The sequence below is a fragment of the Lathyrus oleraceus genome, chromosome 6, assembly GCF_024323335.1.
Source record: "Lathyrus oleraceus cultivar Zhongwan6 chromosome 6, CAAS_Psat_ZW6_1.0, whole genome shotgun sequence".
Taxonomy (NCBI): Eukaryota; Viridiplantae; Streptophyta; class Magnoliopsida; order Fabales; family Fabaceae; genus Lathyrus; species Lathyrus oleraceus.
Genome location: NC_066584.1, coordinates 237,274,899 through 237,295,533, shown reverse-complemented (window position 1 = coordinate 237,295,533; position 20,635 = coordinate 237,274,899). Strand labels below are relative to the sequence as shown.

Here is a 20,635-nt window from a genome sequence, read left to right as displayed (position 1 = left end):
TCCCTCCAAACCTGGCAACATATGAAAATGATATAAAACATTTTCTAAATACCTATTCAGTTTGTGCCTATTATTACTTATTTGGTTCTTGTTGATACATCATTTAACCAATCAAATATTGAGTTGAGTTGAGAAATGATAGGGGGTGCAGATTATTGGGAGAGGGGACAATTGACAATAAATATTCAAAATATTATTGAGCTATTTGCTACACATTTATCTTCCCATTGTAATGACAATGTTGAGCATTATAAAAAAGAATGATAAAAAAAATTACCAACATACATCAGAATCTCAAAGTGAAATATGAAATTTAATATATACAGCCAAAGCAAATAAAAAGATAGAATATGAAATTGTGAGTAATGATATTGTATATCATGTAATATAACGTTAAAAGCCGCTCTCTAAATCACCAGCATAATTCAGCTGTTCAGCGAGATCCTGTAAACCAAACATAAAATCAACAATATATAGACTATAAAGCTTAATCGTCAATTGAAGGTATGTATAGAATCACATTTTTACCAAAAACCTGATGCAAAATGGTGGTGCTTTTTAGTAGAACTTTAGTATATCAGTAAGGGACTTTCATTGTTAGTTGGGGTACTTATTTGGAAATTTTTCTTTTTTGACATCTTGGAAAGTTATTTATTGGTTGGCTTAGGAATATAATTACACCGGGTTTTGTTTGCGAACTATGCTCACAAATGATTCTAATTTTGAAATTATGAGTACTGCATCAAGCAAAAATAGAAAATGCTGCACTTAAATAAATTAAAATTAAAACGCACCTGAATAAACTGTAATCCAAGTATAATATTGTTCAATGTTGCTATTTATCATTCGTATAGTGGTAGATGTTAATCTGCAGGAACTAATTCACACTTTAGCGTCGGCAATTATTTGCAGCAAACATTTCATAATGTAGGAGAAAGAAGGCCGCCTCCTTGGATCCCTACAGCGAGAAACTATTCTTTCAGATTCAACCATATGGCAAGGTATTACAAAAAATGCAGACAACAAATTATAAATTAGTTGGTCAATGGCTGACTTAAGTGGTAGGAGCACACTGCATTAACTAGTGGTGGAATTTTAATCCTACCTTGAATGTAAGATGAGACAGGCACAACAAAGCTTAAAACTTCTTCTACTAAAAACCAAAATAATTAAATTAATTATTTAATTTACTTACGCAGACCAACAGAGCTCAATCAAGGCAGCCACTTGAGGATTCACATGCCTCGGAATTTCTAGCCTTTTGTCCATAAAACCAACAGCTGCAACAACCTACACTAATAAAGAGAGCTTTCTCCAAAATCAGAGTTCAAAGAGACGAACAATATCTTTTCTTCTGCGTGGTATTTATAGATTAGCTTACAGCCCAAAGTGTCATGACAAGGCAAATAACCTGTGAAGGATTTAACTGCCTCCATGGTTGTTGAAGGGTCACCAGTTCCCACAAGATTACACCAAAACTGAATACATCACATTTTTCATTTGATTGTTCACCTCGGATGACTTCTGGTGCCATCCATTCAGGCTGGTTTAGAATGTGAAACCATCAGGATTACTTTAAAAAAGAAAAAAATTATAACGAAAAAAATTATAACAAAAAAAAGTTTTTCAGTTGAGGAGTAGAACTTACAGTTCCAGCAGCTGTTTTAGATGAAAGATATGTATTTGCCTTTGTACGTGAAAGGCCAAAGTCACATACCTGAGTAAATATCATAAACAAATGAATGTTGATACACCATAATCTATAGATCCATAAATGTATGCAAGGTGATTGTACAATGAATAGCTCTCCTAGGCAAAAGCTTTTTGTTTGTATCACAGTTCAGGTTGTCTTTCTTATACGCTAATTTTAGTGGGGTTGCCTTGCATTTAGCAAATTTAGTTATTGATTTGGGTGAGTCACCTCAGTATTGACGTTCCTTGAAAACCATATCCCAGACTAAAATTGATGATAGCTTCATAACATGTAAGTAACGGCTTACTGTAGAGTTTTCCCTGGCTAGAAGAAGTGATGTTTATTAAATGAGAAATTCATTGCAACTGTAGAGTTGTGTCAGCTATTCAAAGCCAACAGGTAGAACAAGAAGGAACAAGTTGAAAGGCATTGCATTTGGAAGCAGAAGTCAAAAAAGGGCTCCAAGAGGTTATCAAATTTGTGAGTTGTTGAGTTTGTCCTCTATAAAAGACAAGTGTTTTAGGCTTCATATAGGATTGTTTCACTTGGAGTTTGGGCTTGAAGTCTAATTCAATCCGGAAAAAAACTAGCTCTAGAGGTGAGGATTGTTCAAGTCTTATAAAGACTACTTCAGCAATATCTCTAGTCAACATGGAATCTCAGCAGTTCAATTCCACTAATTCTAAACGTAAACACCAGACCTCAATACAACCTCACCAAATCATGTTTTTGGACAAGGCCAAGATTGCTGTGGGGCAAAAGTCATAATCAAGCAATCTCACGATTATGATTACAATTTTAACTATCATGTATTGAGAGACTAGGAAATAAAAGGCTATTGGGTGCACATGGATATACATGTTGAGATCTTGGTTATTCCACCCGCAATAGTCTGTCTACACTTTAGATGTCAGGTCCTTGGTGTGATGGGGTGTGTTGAGTTAATAAAAAAGGTTTTATACAAATTGAAGCAGTCTCCATATACCTAGTTTGAAAGATTCACGAAGAAAATGATGTTCCTTTTTTTATACTAAAGAAAATGATGTTCCTAGGATACAGTTGAAGCGACGTATCCTTTCTACTTTAGACTTCCACTCCATGTGCATATTGATAGCATCATTACCATCAAGCACCGACGAAGAAGCAAATCATAAAGGATCTTGGAACATGACACCGACACCAAACATGACACCGACACCGACAAGGCAACGGCGGTAATAATTTGAAAAATGAATAAACTAAAGGTAATCACAAGTGTCGGTGTCCGACACGGACACGGCATTTTTCAAAGGTGTTGGTGCTACATAGGTTAGTAGCAATGTTAGCATTGAAGGATCTTGGAAAGTTAAAGACCTATTTCATTTGTGTTTTAACTTTTAATTACAAAAAAAAAATGTCACTTTGTTACCTTTTTAAAGATTTGTACCTGAAATATTAAATACTCCCTTTGTCCCTAATTATAAGACCCACTTTCTATAAATATAGTCTTTTTCATAAAACTATTTACAAACTTTCATGTATTATAATGACTTCCCAACAATACCCCTATTAACTTTATATGGAATAATCAATACAGAATCAAATGATTCTGTTTGTACAGCTCACTTAGGATTAGGATTAATGTAATTAATTAGCTATTATTTCCTGTTCTTTTCTTTTCTGTAATTAGAATTAGCATTCATGGGAAATTAATTCCCCTGATTCTTAGGTCAGATTTTTCTTTCAAATTCTGCCTTATGCAGTCTATAAATACAGCATATGTAATTCTCATAAAATATAAGGAAATATACAAGATATTTCTACATGGTATCAGAGCACGATCTGAACCATCCCTAACCTAGCGCCGCCAAACTATGGAGGATCCCAAATCTGATGAATCGCTCAAAGTGGAGACTGGATCATTTCCGACCAGTTCACACGAAGGGCTCACTCACCTCATCACAGGCCATAAATTAAATGGTCAAAACTATACCCAATGGGTAAGGTCAGTCAAGATCTTCCTCGAAGGAAAAGGAAGGGAAGGCTACACAACGGGGGATTCTAAATGTCCGGAAAAAGGAGACAAAAACTTTCAGAAATGGAAACTTGAGAACAGCCAAGTAATGTCATGGCTGCTCAATACCATGACAAACGAAATTGGTGAAAATTTCATGTTCTATGACACTGCAAAAGAGATATGGGATGCAGTGAAGGAAACATACTCAAATGTTGACAATACATCTGTCATATTTGAGATTAAAAGCATTCTTCATGACCTTCGACAGGGAGAATCTTCTGTTACTGAGTATTTTAATATACTTAACAAACATTGGCAGCAACTCGACATATATGAAGAGGTTACATGGTGTTGCACAGAAGATCAAAAGAAATATAAGGAGCTGGTGGAAAAAGATAGGATTTACAAGTTCCTATTGGGGCTAAACAAGGACCTAGATGAAGTTCGTGGAAGGATCCTTGGAACCAAACCACTTCTCAAAATTCGAGAAGCCTTTTCAGAAGTGAGAAGGGAAGAAAGCAGGAAGAAAATCATGTTGGGAACACCTAGTTCAGTTCCGTACAGCGAGAGCTCTGCAATGGCAGCAAGAGGGAATCAGCCTCGGCCACCACAAAAGAAAACCCGCCCCTGGTGTGAACACTGCAAGAGACCAGGCCACACAAAGGAAACATGTTGGATCATACATGGAAAACCTTCCGAGACCAAATTTTTCAAAGGCAAGGAGGGAAGAGGTAACACGGCATTTAACAATCAAGAAGCTGAGGTATACTCTAACTCATCTCTTTTTAGCAAAGAACAAATGGAGGCTCTTCAAAAACTCCTTCACCAAACCATGTTAACTGCAGAAAAAGGTGGTACTGCTGTAGTGGCTCAAAGAGGTAATTACTTACATGCTCTAAACACTAGTAAGGAAAAAATAAAATCATGGATTGTTGACTCAGGGGCTTCAGATCACATGACTGGAGATTTTACTTTGTTTAGTAGTTATTCTCCATGTCCCTATAACTATAATGTTCGAATAGCTGATGGTACACATTCTAAGGTCATGGGTAAAGGATCAATTATCATTTCACCAAATATTACACTTGACTCTGTTTTGTATGTGCCTAAACTGGATTGTAACTTGCTGTCTATTAGCAAGATTACAAGAGATTTGAAATGTGTTACTAAATTCTTCTCTAACTTGTGTGAATTTCAGACTTTGGAGTCGGGGAAGACGATTGGCAATGCTGAAGAGTGTGTTGGACTCTACCTCCTTCAAGTGGAAAAACCAGAAGAAAAACTCAAGAATAATTGTCATGTTGCAGCTGCAGTTTCAAGTGATAATAATCCTGTAATGATGTGGCACTATAGATTAGGCCACCCAAATGTCATATACTTGAAAAAAATGTTTCCCTCTTTATTCAATAAAAACAAGGAACATTTTCAGTGTGAAATTTGCCAATTGTCTAAACATACCCGAAACCATTACTCACCCCAATCTTATAAACCCTCAAAACCTTTTTCATTAATTCATAGTGATGTATGGGGACCATCACGAGTCCACAACATTACAGGCTCAAGATGGTTTGTCACCTTTATTGATGATCACACACGTGTTACCTGGGTGTTTCTAATGAAGGAAAAATCAGAAGTAGGGAGAATATTTGAAATTTATCGTAAGATGGTACAAACACAATTCCAAAGCAATATTCAGATACTTAGAACTGACAATGGCCGTGAGTATTACAATCTTGCTCTAAATTCCTACCTTCAAAAGGTTGGAATTGTTCACCAAAGCTCGTGTGTGGACACTCCCCAACAAAATGGAGTTGCGGAAAGGAAGAATAGACACCTTTTGGAAGTGACTAGATCAATCATGTTAGCCACAAATGTCCCACAACACTTTTGGGGAGAAGCTGTCCTTTCAGCAACTCACCTTATAAATCGAACACCCTCCCGTATCCTTAACTTTAAGACCCCACTCTCCACACTTCAAAACCTATTCCCAACCAGCAAAATCTTTTCCTCTATTCCATTAAAAATATTTGGATGCTCAACTTTTGTCCATAACCTCAACCCTCACCGAAGCAAATTAGACCCAAAATCCATCAAATGCATTTTTCTTGGCTACTCTCCTCACCAAAAGGGATATAGGTGTTACTCTCCCCATACCAAAAATTTTTACCACACTATGGATGTAACCTTCTTTGAAAATCAACCTTATTACACCAAAATTGGTATTCAGGGGGAGCATATAGAAAATTCAGAATACCAACTTTTGCCTCTTGAACTAACCGAACATGACAAAATCTTACCAAACCAAACCGGCAACACTCAATCAGCCGAACCTATGCCTAAACCAGCTGGAAAATTACCAGACCAGACCTCAAACATTCAGCCGAGTGAAAGGACAACAAAAGTTGTGACGGAAACAGAACCAATTATAGTTTCAACCACATCTCAACAGGATTATGATCCAAAAACAGGCAAGTGGAAGGGTTTTTGTTATAGAAGGAAGGAGGTAGAGTCAAGCAAAGCTCCAATGCAAGGCCATGAGTCAAACCAGACTCTAGAAAATGAAGTTCCCACAGGTAATATTCTTCCTAACTCTGAACATGTTGATACAATAGATATTGATATTCCTATTGTTGTGAGAAAAGGGGTTAGAACTTGCACTAAACACCCTATCGAAAAATATATCTCCTATGGAAAACTATCACAAAGTTACAGGTCCTTTGTAGCAGCTGTTGACAACATAGAAATTCCAAATAATATTCAAGAAGCATTGCAGAAACCTGAATGGGCAGCAGCTGTAACAGAAGAAGTTCAAGCACTTGTAAGAAATGGCACATGGGAGATCACTGCTATACCAGAAGGGAAGAAAGCAGTAGGATGCAAGTGGATATTTTCAATTAAACACAATGCTGATGGGAGTATAAACAGGTACAAAGCTCGGTTGGTTGCAAAGGGGTTCACACAATCATATGGGGTGGATTATGAGGAGACTTTTGCACCTGTTGCGAAGCTCAATTCTGTCCGGGTTCTACTATCTTTGGCAGCAAATCTAGATTGGCCCCTACACCAACTAGACATAAAGAATGCATTTCTAAATGGAGAGTTAGAAGAAGAGGTATATATGCAAATTCCTCCGGGACTTGAATCACCTGGAACCGCCAACATGGTGTGTCGACTTCGCAAATCTCTATATGGCCTCAAACAATCACCAAGGGCATGGTTTGATAGACTAACAAAAGTTGTCAAGCAAGATGGTTTTGTTCAATGTCAAACAGACCATACCATGTTTGTCAAGCACTCTTTGGATGGGAAGATAGCTTTGTTTATTGTCTATGTTGATGATATTGTAATTACGGGAGACGATGATGAACAAGTCAACCAGTTAAAGAAACTTCTAGCAAAAGAATTTGAAGTCAAAGACTTGGGACAACTCAAGTATTTTCTGGGGATGGAAATTGCACGAACAAAGAATGGTATTTCAGTTTCTCAAAGGAAGTACACTCTGGATCTACTTCAAGAAACAGGTATGCTTGGATGCAAAGCTGCCAATACTCCCATAGAACAAGTAAAAAGGAGTGAAGATGAGAATGTACCAGCTAATAAAGATAGATATCAAAGTCTAGTCGGAAAACTAATCTATCTAACTCACACCAGACCAGACATTGGTTTTGCTGTAAGCATGGCTAGTCGTTATATGTCAAATCCAACTGAAACTGACATGAGAAATGTGAACAGAATTCTCCAGTACCTGAAAGGTACGCCAGGCCGAGGACTTTATTTTCAAAAGAACTCAAACAGAGGTATTGAAGTCTACACCGATTCTGATTGGGCCGGATGTTTATCTGACAGGAAATCAACTACAGGCTACTGCACATTTGTATGGGGTAATATGGTAACTTGGAGAAGCAAGAAACAATCTGTTGTGGCTAGGAGTAGCGCAGAAGCAGAATTCAGATCTATGTCACAAGGTATTTGTGAAGGAATTTGGCTTAAGCGAATGCTAGATGAGATCAAAATTCCTACCAATCACCCCATGAAGATATTATGTGATAACAAGGCTGCTATTAGCATTGCTAAGAACCCGGTACAGCATGATAGAACAAAGCATGTGGAGATAGACCGACACTTCATCAAGGAGAAAATTGATCATGAAATTATAAGTGTTAATCATATTCCATCATGCCAGCAAACTGCAGACATTCTAACAAAAGCCCTTCCAAGAAACATATACGAGAATATCAGATCCAATCTGGGTATGATAGACATCTACCACCCAGATTGAGGGGGAGTATGGAATAATCAATACAGAATCAAATGATTCTGTTTGTACAGCTCATTTAGGATTAGGATTAATGTAATTAATTAGCTATTATTTCCTGTTCTTTTCTTTTCTGTAATTAGAATTAGCATTCATGGGAAACTAATTCCCCTGATTCTTAGGTCAAATTTTTCTTTCAAATTCTGCCTTATGCAGTCTATAAATACAGCATATGTAATTCTCATAAAATATAAGGAAATATACAAGATATTTCTACACTTTACAATTGGGAAACACAATTGTCTTCTCTTTCCTATTATATCATTAATTGTAGGGGTAGTTATTAAAATTCACACTTTTTTTACAAATTTATTGTAATAACCATTTTTCTTAAGACATGTGAAATTTTTAGGGGGGTTTATAATAAGGGGCAGAGGAAGTAGTTGCTTTCATGGTTTCTTATGCAAATTTTGAAAACTGGGAATAAAATGAAAACAATGTGGTATTTTTATCATGAAAAGTCAAAACAGTAAATGAGAACATAAACCAAATAGGCCCTAAAATACTTCCTTGCGATTAATGTATCCTTCAAAGCAAGGTATCTACACTTATCAAAGGAAACGTGTCCTTTGCCTTCTATTTGTGTGACTTTTCCAGAGGTACTTAACTACTGAGAAGAAGCCTGGGATTGCCAATTCAGCTCTTTTTCTTAAGGAAAAAGTAAGTGCCATTCTCCTATTTAAGAAGTGAACTCTCTAATCTATTGAAATAATACAATTCTATTTTTCCTATTAATTTTGAAAATCTTGAACCTTCTCAACAAAATAGGAAAGTTTGGGTGTAAGGCTATACAGGTGTACTCATTAAGTAAATTCTTTGTATGCCATTTCATGGACCACCCAAAGGCCATTGCAGGCCTAGATCCTGTTCCACAATATTTTTAAAACCATGTTTGGAAGAGGACTACAATTAGGAAGGGCGGAGATCTATCCATGGAATTGAACACAAATGCTCATTTTGTAGGCTCAAATACTTATAGGAAGGAAACATCATGTTGCTGTATGTTTCCTAGGTGGAAATTCGGTCATGGAGGAGCAAGAAATAGAGAATGTAATTGCTTGATCCAGTTCAAAGACTTAGTTCTAGGACAAATTATTTATGTGCACAATTTATTTCCCTCATTTCCTTTTTTAAAGACAATTTTGCTTCCAGGAATCTAGCTCTACTGTAGGCAAGTAGTTATTAGCATAATAAATAGGCATAAATCTACATAAGTGTAAACGACCTCTTTACAATGAGTTTAATTAATAATATTCAGAAAATGGACACATAAGATTATCCAACATTTTTAATTTTATATTAGTTACCTTAACAGTATATGAATCATCAACCAAAAGATTTGGAGACTTCAAATCTCTATGAACAATGGGAGGTTTCATTTGATGAAGATAATTCATTCCACTTGCCTAGACAAACATATCAAATCTCAAAGTCTTGGTGAAAGTGGTATTTTCTGTCTGATGACAAAAAAAAAAGTCATGGAAATTGTAAGACTAGCAGTAGTGATCAATGAAGACATACCACGTCATATGCCATACTTAAACGGCGCTTCTCACTTATTGAGGATCCAACACTTGGCATCTGCAGAAGTTCATACAAGCTTCCTCTGCAATTCAAGGAGATTATTTGCTTAAGAATAAAACATTAAGCCTAAAATCACCTCCAACCACAAAAAGGGATGATTGTGTCGGGAAATTATTGCACCTTGATAAATATTCTGTTACAATTGATAACTTCGGAGGTTGGATTACGGCACCCATTAGAAGTACAATGTTTGGATGACGCAGGCGCTTCATGAGTGTGACCTATGAAATAAACTGGGATACTGAAGTAAAATCAACGGGGACAAAAAAATGAATATGTGAAAATATAAAATGAAACCGTTCCCTGGACTTAATCTGAAAAAAAAAACTAAGAATTCGAATAAAAATCATAATGAATACCTCCTTTAGAAACTCTTCAAATCGTTCAGAATCAAAACCTTGTACCTTAAGTATCTTCACAGCAACGTCCTGAATGGGGAACACGGTTAGTATTTGGTTATTGTATTGTAGCCTATATAACCCCAGCCAATGCAGAAAGGACAGCATAAAAACATTTAAAATAGAATAATAATTGTCACAATGGTGAGTTGTCCTTTCTTCGCTTTTGGAGTCAACAGTTCAAGAGCGAACACTCCTCTGCTTTCTTTACTTTTGCTTTCTTCATCTACATGATCATCTTGGACATCGTCCCCTAAATACCTTGAAGTCGTATCACATTTTGGAGACCTCTTTTGTTTAAAATAGTGCTTCTTTTTAGTTTTCTAAACAGTAAACACCATCAAGAAACTTAACCACCTAGAGTCAATAAAAGGGTTTGCATCTCATTTTTTTACTTGTTCACTTGTATACACTGTCGAGATTACTCTCATGCTACATTGCTTTACACATCCATGCAAACGTATCAGCATCATTCATGAAACACCTTGTATCATCACTTCTCAACAAAATATGGAAACTGAAAGAAAAATCAGACACTTACTTCAAGTTGCCCAGGCTCTTTTGTCTCAAGAAAGTCTCTAAAACTTTTCAAATTGTTGCAGTTTCTACAGCATGTTAATAAATTGATTGTTTTTCTTCTTTTGTTATAGATGGTCAAATCCCATACTTTATCATCTTTCCATCTCAATCCCTGTTTTCTCTTCCTCTTATATTTTTTTAATGCCCGTGCATTATGTAGAAATGTCTGTTCTCAAATCTATTAGTTAAATACTCATTCTCTCCGGTGAACTTTCTTAGGATATTCTCACCATCAATAAAGCCAAAGATGCTATTCACCTAGTTTGCACCGTTGACTTCAGTACAGAGGGCTTCTCGGTGTTCATTGTGTTGAGATCCCCTGGGAGAAACACCGTGTTCTTGTTGAAAGTGGCCCAAATTATCAGTGAGGTAAGAAGACAAAGTGTTGTTACTTGATATAGTCTAAAAATATCAAGCAATGGCCAAGGTAACCGTAAAGAATGTGAGGTTTAGCCTAACTCAACCCTACAAAACTGGTTGGTAGAGTGAGGACTGTCCCCACTTATAAACACATGTTCAGGCCATATATTGTCCAATGTGGGACTCTTAACACACCCCCTCACACCCAGGAATGGACATCTGGAGCATGGAAATAAATGGTGGGTGGCCCGATAGCGGAAACCATAGTAGGTGGCCCACCGGATCTTAAACGAGGCTCTGATACCATGTAAAGACATGTGATTGGCCTAACTCAACCCTACGGCCTAACTCAATCCTACAAAACCGGTTGGCAGAGTGAGGACTGCCTTCATTTATAAACACATGTTCAGACCTTATATTGTCCGATGTGGGACTCTTAACAGTAACATTTGAATTGGTGCAGATAGTGGCAAATCTATTTATAGATGAATGGGAGCAAATGCCCCCACAACAAAATTTGATCATTATTTAGACTAAATTACACTCCTTTCTTCCAGAGATACTTAAATTACAAACCCCCCCCCCCCCCCCTCGAGGGTAAAATATAAACTCCGCTCCCCTCTGAAGGTAAAATATACACTCCCCTCCCTCTTATACAAAGTAAGAAAGAGAAAACTATACTCTCCTTCCTAGAAAGATGATTTACATTTCATTCTCCTCTTGTATTAAAATCTACACTCTCCTTCCTTGAAAGATGATTTACATTTCATTCTCCTCTTGTATTAAAATCTACACTCTCCTTCCTTGATAAACACTTTAGTCCATTTTAATATAATCAAACTTCTAATGCATATTTTTTCTCTAATTTTTATTCAGAGTATCATTAACATAGAGTTTTAAACACTATTTGAATTTATGAAGGAATACAAGATAAAATAAAAAATCTTAGAGAAATTATTAAAGTCGATAAAAGAAATGTTACTTAAAATCTATGAAGCTCCGACACGTCATTCACACGGTGTGTCGCCGTGTCGGACACGTGTCCGACACAAATACGCGTACGGCACGTATCTGACACGTTTTTGAAGTGTCCAACAAAATATAATATTGAATCACAACGGACACGGATACGACACGTTATTTCAAATAAAGGACACGGCCCAATTCAAAAAAATTCAGAATTTAAATAAATAAATAAAAATAATATAAAAAAACAATTCAAAAATTTTAAAAATTTTTAAAAAAATAGAAGGGATTTTTATCTTTCATATTCCACTTTCCCACTATAAAAACAACACAATTAGAATTCCTTATTTTTTCATATTCCACTACTCCACTACTTCTGTTGAAACAAATTAGAGCACATATTCATCTATCCATTCTTTGAAGAGAAACAAGATGGCACCACATCGAGCGAAAGCTTTAGTATATTCGCATAGTAACCTTACACTTCTATCAAGTAGCACTCCCCAATATCATCAAGAAGAAACTAAAATGTGAGATGCTTCCGGAAATAAGTTTGACTTATTAGATGACAGTGGATTTCTTGAAGTTGTTGACTTGTCTTTGGATGAGTCAGACTTAGATGCTAGTTTTTCTCAATGTGGGGTGACTATGATATTCTTAATGTGGAGTGACTATGATATTCTCAATGTGGAGTGACTGATATGATTTGTATCATTTTGTTTTGGTGAATTTATGTCTTTTTTTCGTTGATTGAAAGTTCCAAGTTTAAATAAACATAAATTTTTCTTTTCATTTTAAACTCTTTATAAATTATGCTCATAAATTGCATTATTATATTAATATATAAAAAATATATATATAGCCGTGTCCGTGTCTTATGTTTTTTACATTAGCGCGACCCTCGTGTCCGTGTCCGTGTCCGTGTCGTGTTCAGAGGGAAATTGATTTTTTAAATGGTAGTCATCTATTCGTGTTAAAATTGATTAGAGTGTAAGTAATACATATTTAACTCTCAAGGGAGCAAAGTGTAATTCAAGCATCTCTTAGGAGAGGATAGTATAATTTACTCTATATATTTACTTCTCAAAGAGGAAACTTTGTACTTTAACATAAGCAGGAAGGGATGTGTAATTCAAACTTCTCTAAGGGGAGGATGTGAAATTTACTCCTGTATTGTGTTTTTTATCTTTCAGTATAAATAAATATGGAGATAGGAAGACTAAAAACACTCAGTTAGTCATTCGCATTCTTCAATTTTTCGAAAAATAATGAATGGCAGCAACATCATGAATGCTGATATGCTTATAAATACTTACAGAGCCACGCCAGTCCGCACGAAGGACAGTTCCAAATGACCCTGAAAAACAGCCATTGTTGCTCTTACTTTACTGTTTCATATTAGATTTTCTCTAAGTCACAAAGACTGCTCGAGTAGAATCAGAAATTTTTTACTCAATATATCTTGCACAAGATTTCAAATGCAGTACCTGTCCCAATGTTCTCTTTCAAAATAAGTTCACTCCACGGAATGTCCAGATCCTCCTCCTCAAGGTCAACTTCATGACTTGAATAATTCACTCCAGACTGGTTTGCTTCATTGAAAGACAATTGTTCCTCTGTGCCGGGACCTACATGAGATGGCATATCAGTTTAGGAGAATCCAGTGCTATTATCACAGAAAACAGAGAATACATGGCATTTGAATTTATTGACAGAAAAGAAAATTCATTCTTACTCCAAGCAACTATATGGTGGTTGCCCCCAGCATAGTTTGCACCAAACATTTCAGTTTGCTGTAGATCCATTTTGCCATCACAATCAATAGTACCTCCTGTCATGATGAAAATCGGCAATTTTAGAGGTGTATAACTATGGGGACAGATACCATGTTAAACTTTAGATATTCCTCATTAACCTTCCTAAAATAATAATGACATATTAAGGATTACTCTGCATGAATAATATCACGCACGGCATTAAATTGATATGGCAGAAGCAACGAATATAGAATAACAGAGAATATCAAGCAACAGAATAACAATACCAAAAAGACCAAAGTCCGTGCGCAGAGACGCGGTCAAAGGATTACAATACAAAGTTTGTAGGAAAGCACAAAACAAACCCGGTCCAAGGAAAAATTACAGAAAATGAAGCCAAAACAATATCCACAAAATTCTACTGGGAAACAAAATTCTACTGGGAAACAAAATTCTACTGGGAAATTTACTCAAAAAAACACCTAAAACAAAAGGGATAAACTAATAATAAAACACAAAACAGCACTCCTTCTGTCTGCAGTAAAGTAGAATATATTTAAATAACAAAACCGAATTCATGTTACATTGACAGATGAAAAAATAACTCAAGTACAACTTTTTTTGGAGAAGTAACTCAAGTACAACTAATACAAGTCAAACTCAATAACACTTAACATTATAATACTACCTTTGCTCCCAATTATAAGAAATTATAAGAAAAATCAAAACTGATCGACTTATTTATTGTTGTAGCTTCTTTATATTGTTTTTCCAAATACACCCTCGTGGAAAAATGTGAAACATCCACTAATATTAATAAGACTAATATTTTAAATGACAATACAAAAGTCATTTAAGTAATAAATACTATCTCTGGTCACTATTATAAGCAAGTATATCTACTTTGCTGGTGATTAAAAAAATACGGTTAAGTGCAATTAATTTTCTAAAATTCCTGTAAAACACAAGACAAACTTACTAAATTGTCCTTGTTTATCACCTATTTCTATTAAATGTTTTTTAATTAAATGACGGGTATAGTGGGATTAATAGCATTAAATAAGTCAAAAGTAGTTACTTTTGTTTACAAGTGATCTAAATTTGAAAAAAAAAATCCTCATAATTGTGACTAGAAGTACCTAATAAAAGTTGTAATTTTTTCTTATAAATGAAACCAAAAAAACTCTTATAATTAGGACTAGAGGTTGCAAATAACAGAGTAATATCCAAATAATGTAATGTAACATATGATTTGCCACTTTTGTGCATTTCGGTAACATTTAACATTTCATTGGAAACCAAATATTTACTGCAGCAGTCAATATTTGAAAGTTCAGAGATATAATTATAAAAGCCCAGGTGATGAAAAAAAGAGAGGAAAAAAAGAGATAGTTATTTTCAGTAAAAAGCCAAATAAAAGGTTACCTCGCTATTCTCAGTACTCTCTAACTCCACCCAACAATTACTTTATTTTTTAAAAAGCACCCAGAAAGGCAAAAGAAACAACCTGATGTGGTATCAAATGCAAGATGCAGTGCTTGATTGTCCAGGAAATACAACTGGGCCATTGCTTTTGTATAATCAGCTGTTTCAACTGGCTTGAACCTTGGATGACATAATGGCGAAGGGATCAACATCGAAGATGCAGAATTCACTGAAGAATCAGGTTGGTATGTTTCCCCAGGCCTTCCTACTAAATCAATCATATACTCCCTGAAAAGATGTACACCAGATTCTATTAGACCTCTTAATAAGGATTACTATAAGTGTGGGAAATCTCACAGTATTTAAAGAAATTGATTTAAGGAATTTGTAATATCTTTCTTATATGTACACATATTGACATGATTAGGAAAATTTCTTTAATTCTAGAGATATGCAATTAGAACAACATAATTACTATTTTCTTAATTAGTATTGGAATTTTATATATATTCCATGTAACTTTAATGTTTATAATAAGAGAAATAATTTACTCATATGGTATCAGAGCATCCATTCAGGGTGCCTCTGTCTGCTGTGAAAACTAAAAACGCCGGCCTCCATTGCAGCGCAACCTAAACACTTAAACACCAGTCTTCCTTGCTGATGGGATTTTGTGTGCATTCATAGCACATTTTTTAACCTTTTTTTCTGATCCTACAAAGGGGTAGGAATAGGCCGGGCTGAGCCGAGCTTTACTTTAAATAGGTCAGGCCTAATTAAAAAAATTAAGGCTTAAGTCTGGCTTTATTTGACCTGGCTTGGCCTTTTAGAAAGTCTATTTGGCCTATTAGCCTGTTTAAAAGCCTATTTTGTAGAGTCTTTACATCCAATCCAATTTTGAGGCTAATAAAATAATTTAGAGCCTATCATTTTCATATATCTTTCAAGATTTTAAAAAAATTAATTATCTACACTTAGTTAAAAAAATTCATCTTTTTTTCTTCTTTTCCATAGTATTGTTTTTAAATATCATTATTAATAATTTTCATATATCTTTCAAGATTTTACAAAAATTAATCATGTACACTTAGTTTATAAATAAATATAATATATAAGATTACACATAAATAGGCCGACCCGATAGGATAGGACTAATAGGCTTTTCTATAAGCCTTAGCCCGGCCTATTTAAATTAAAAGGCTTTTTAAAATGCCTGAGCCTGGCCTTTTTATCAAAAGAGCTAGGTTGAACCGAGCTTTAAGTAGGTCGGGCCATAGGCCTCTGGCGGGCGGTCTGGCCTATTCCCACCCCTACCTACAATGTAGGGATCTGATACCAACTCTGATAAATCCACAAAGGCATTTACAGGAGATGTCAGGCCTCAAAACTCTGGAGAACTGCAGAATATTCATTCTGCCTACAGACTGAATGGGAAAAATTATCTTAAATGGTCCCAACTCAACTCATTCGTACTATTCTGAAAGGAAAAGAAAATGTGAAGCACCTAGCAGATCCTGCACCTAAGGAGGAGGATCCTAACTTCACCAAATGGGATGAGGAAGACTCCATGATTATGGTATGTTTGTGGAGTTACATGGTTCTAGAGATAAGTGACACCTGCATGTTTATGTTTCTCAGTACGTCAAAGAAGATTTGGGATGTTGTGAATGAAACATACTCCAAGGCCAAAGATGCTGCCCAAGTAAATGAAGTAAAGGTGAAAACTATGGCAGCAAAACAAGGTAATAGAACTGTCACTGAATATGCCAATCAGCTCGAGGCATTATGGATGGAACTTGACCATTATAGGTTCATAAAAACCAAGTGTTCTGCAAATGCAGCAAGGAGTCTGATGCTAGACACTCCAATATTTGAGAACTCATCCATGCTAACAGTAACAGACCTTAACAAAGGAGAAGGGGCAGCCAAGAGTGTTGACAAAAGGATTGGAGAATCAACAAATATGGAGAAGAAAGGTGATGAAATCTGGTGTACCTTCTGTAACAAGTCTCGCCATACTAGAGAGAAATGCTGGAAACTACATGGAAAACTCAAAATCGAGATAGGGAATGGGGACGCAAAAGGATTTTCCCAAGACAAGGAGGATAGGCTCTTGTTGCTGCTGTTGGCACAACAAGTGAAGGGAATAAATTTGCTGAACTTGCGCATTTCAATCAAGAGGAAAAAGAAAAGATGAAGAATTTTTTGAGCAAATTGGAAAATAGATTATTTGAGGAAAATCAATTTTAAAATGATTTTTCTTAGAGTATGGAACAAAAATCAATTTTATTTTAAAATTTATAAACCTTTATAGATACCAAGGTTTTGTTTAAAGAAGTCTCATTGTAAGGCATGAAAATTAAACCATTTTTCTTCCTGAACATATTAGATTTGTCAATCGCTGGGAAAAATGTATCCCTTTGTTATGGGTTACTTATGCCTCTCAACTGTCACATTTATAACTTTCCACAGAAAAAAAAAAAAGATAAAGCTCAATATATATACCCACCCATACTTGAATATCACTTCAAAATTCAAAAGCACCAATTTCTAACGGAAATAATCTAAAATCCCCATCTTCAAAATCTGATCATCTTAAGATTCTTAACAGCCCCCCTCCCCCAACAAACTCGCAAATAACTCAAAAATATTCATATTTGAATTTCCATGTAGTTTCAATAATTAATCGACTGACCTGTCAGAACCAAATTGCACTATACAAGAAGCACCTGTGTCCTTTCTACAATACTTGCAGCCCTTAGCAATTCGACACGGTAGGTTGATTAAATCCGCTAACACCTGCGATTAAGTTTGTTATAGGATATTCTCACATGAGATGTAACCAAACTTCAGCAGTATGCTAAAAAAAGGAAAATTATTATGAAATGAAGATAATAAAAGATAATTGGTAATCATCACCAAGATACTATCATTTTGCAAAAGCTCATTTCAGCGATAGTGAATTAAAAAAAAAAGTCGTGGCCAGAAATATGAATCAAAAATAATGAATCGGATAATGAATTACTTTAAACAGCAATGCTCGATGGACACAAAGGCCAACAGGTAAGCTTCCAATAGGAAGAATGACAGACTGCAGACAGCTTTTAAGAATTTCAGAGCATTCCTTCCAGCGTGTACCTAAATTTTCTTCATCGGAGGATCCTCCTCTATTGACAACAATTAAAGCTTGTTAAAAAGATGTTACTTATTCATTTAAAAAAAATTGAAGGCAAGTGAATTTACCCCATTCTATTATAAACAAGATTTGCAAGCTGATCAGTTGCATCTTTGATCGTAATCCAGTTACTCGAAAGACTCAATACCCCAGTTTGAAGTTCTCTCAAGGCAGGGTCTCTAGATTTGTCAATAGCAACCACTACAATTGACGAATTATCGCATGGTTTAACAGACATGAGTGATTCAATTGACGGAATCATACCAACATTCTGCATATCGGTGCTTATAGTCCATGTATATGCATCCATTCCGTGAATTAGGTAAAAGCCATCTAGAATTTTGTCAGAATATTGCAAACAACCATTTACCTAGTCAAGAAAGATCAAAGAAAACCTAATAAAAATTAAACACAAGGAAGACCTAATAAAAGTTAAAAATGCAATTAAAAGTACTACATGGATGATTCGAAAGTAATTTTGAAACGCGTGAGAGAAATACCCAAAAACGGTGTGAAAGTGATTGGGGAGAATCGGAAGGGGAAGAGGTGGTTTCGGAGTCCGACAAGCAATTGGATTGAGAGGGAGAAGATGAGTGAGATGAAATGCGAAGCGCGAGTGCGAGCTGTAGCTGATAACTTTCTTGTGTTTGCTTTGCCCAGCTCTTGAAGGAACCTTCTTCGTCTTCTTCATCTTCATCGTTGTGCATCCTGGTGCTCTCAGATTCGGATTCACGGTGACCGCCGCCGTACATTTTTTTTCTTTTAAATTTTCTGTTGACCTCTCAGTCTTCACAAAGTTCTAGGCATAACTAACTTTCCTCTTTCCACTTCTCCCTTCTTTCTCTTTACTGGTCTTCTATTTTTTCCACTTTTGCCAAATTTACAAGTAGCTTTCTTTTTTTCCTTTATCTTTCTGGTGGCATTTATGGTGGTGCCACATGATCAAAAAATTTCTATGGTTGCCAAATGGTCAAAATCTATCCCTTCAAATATCAGAATTATTGAATGGACGGGATTTTTAAAGGTAATTAGGGAATACTAGTCATTATAATCAGTTACTAGTTGTGTAACTTCACATCAACTCATCAAAATAGAGAAAGAGAATATATAGAGAGGGAGGAAGGGATGATAATTTGATTTAATGTATATTTACAAAAATATTCGTAATGGATAGTGTAAAAACTTTAAAAATATATAGATATGAATACGAGTTCAAATAATTAATTATTTAAATAAATAGATATGGGTATGAGTATTGTTTTAGAGTTTTTTTGGATAATAAAAAGGTTTTCAGATCATTTATTTAATAAATATACACATCAAAAACATTGTTCGTACCTTCAATGTTTAATGACTTATCTGTATGTAAAAATCATGTAGACTTAAATGACTCTAGTTTAAGTGTCATTGATCTCACTTTTTGTGTCATCAATTTTTCCTTTCCTTTAATCAATTTTTATAATTATTAATATGTTTTTTAACAAACAAATATGCATCATAAGATGTGAATTTTAATATCTTATTTACTTTTGTTTGATCATAAAAAATTATTATTATTGTAATAAAAAATAATATTTTTAGTGAATAATTTTAAATTAAATTTCTAACATAATACCTGTTTTTTTAATATAATTATTAAATTATAAAAATATAATAAGTAATAATTTTTATTGTATAGCTCAAAAAGTATATAAAATTAAAAAAATTAACTCATGATGATAAACAATAATATGATAATATTTCAATTTTAGTTAAGGATTAAATTAATAAAATTATATATATATATATATATATATATTATATATATATATATAATATATATATATATATATATATTATATATATATATATATATATATATATATATATGGAAGATGAATATTCGAACATGGAGCTCTACAATTGTATCCAAACATTCGAGAAAGAAAAAGTCTAAACATAATCAAATTCTTTCATTTTTATTATAAAAAGCTTGAAAAAGGAAGGACCGGACGTTGGATCAAGTGTTCAAAGTTGATTTACAAAAATAATTTGAATGATCAGAAGAAAATATCACTTGACATTGGATCAAACACTCGCGTTGCATTTAATTTTGAATTTGATTTGGGAAAAGAGCTCGACGTTGGATCAAGTGTTATTTTTGCTCTTTTATTAAAGTGGTTGATTTTAATCTTGAGTTAACAATCAACTAACACAATAAAAATAAAGGAAAGCGGTAAAATAATTACATGTCACGGGAAAGGGGGTACGATTTGGCGACTAAGAATATAATAAAATGATTAACAATACAAACCCGATAAATAAACGGTAAACAGACAAGGAACTCAATGTAAAAATACACATGAGAAAGACAAGAGATCAGAAATAAATCGGAGTTTAAAATAATG

General features: G+C 34.8%; 1 protein-coding gene across 2 annotated transcripts; it reads right to left on the bottom strand.

The window, feature by feature from the left end:
* Positions 1 to 171: 171 nt before the first annotated feature.
* LOC127098276 (serine/threonine-protein kinase CTR1) lies at positions 172 to 19,291 on the bottom strand. Of its 2 annotated transcripts, XM_051036819.1 has the most exons (17): positions 18,749 to 19,287; positions 18,317 to 18,618; positions 18,099 to 18,240; positions 17,769 to 17,872; positions 15,156 to 15,361; positions 13,627 to 13,722; positions 13,379 to 13,519; positions 13,208 to 13,248; positions 9,948 to 10,016; positions 9,709 to 9,809; positions 9,526 to 9,610; positions 9,312 to 9,410; positions 1,649 to 1,717; positions 1,412 to 1,543; positions 1,196 to 1,290; positions 795 to 958; positions 172 to 444 (listed from the first exon to the last, which is right to left on the bottom strand). In XM_051036819.1, the coding sequence occupies exons 1-16, from the start codon at positions 18,998 to 19,000 to the stop codon at positions 883 to 885; spliced, it is 2,010 nt and encodes a 669-aa protein (XP_050892776.1). In that variant the 5' UTR covers positions 19,001 to 19,287; the 3' UTR covers positions 172 to 444; positions 795 to 882. The 2 variants fall into 2 exon arrangements, with proteins under 2 accessions (XP_050892776.1, XP_050892777.1); XM_051036820.1 differs by lacking the exon at positions 172 to 444 and having other exon boundaries at positions 887 to 958; positions 1,196 to 1,295; positions 18,749 to 19,291.
* Between the last annotated feature and the right edge of the window lie 1,344 nt (positions 19,292 to 20,635).

Bases quoted from the DNA above. Each gene is read 5' to 3' on its own strand.
- LOC127098276 (XM_051036819.1), bottom strand. From the start codon at position 19,000: ATGTACGGCGGCGGTCACCGTGAATCCGAATCTGAGAGCACCAGGATG. The intron at 15,362-17,768 runs GTCAGTCGATTA...ACATCTTTTCAG, and splicing joins GTGCAATTTGGTTCTGACAG to GGAGTATATGATTGATTTAG. The intron at 1,291-1,411 runs GTTATTTGCCTT...TTATTAGTGTAG, and splicing joins GGCAGTTAAATCCTTCACAG to GTTGTTGCAGCTGTTGGTTT.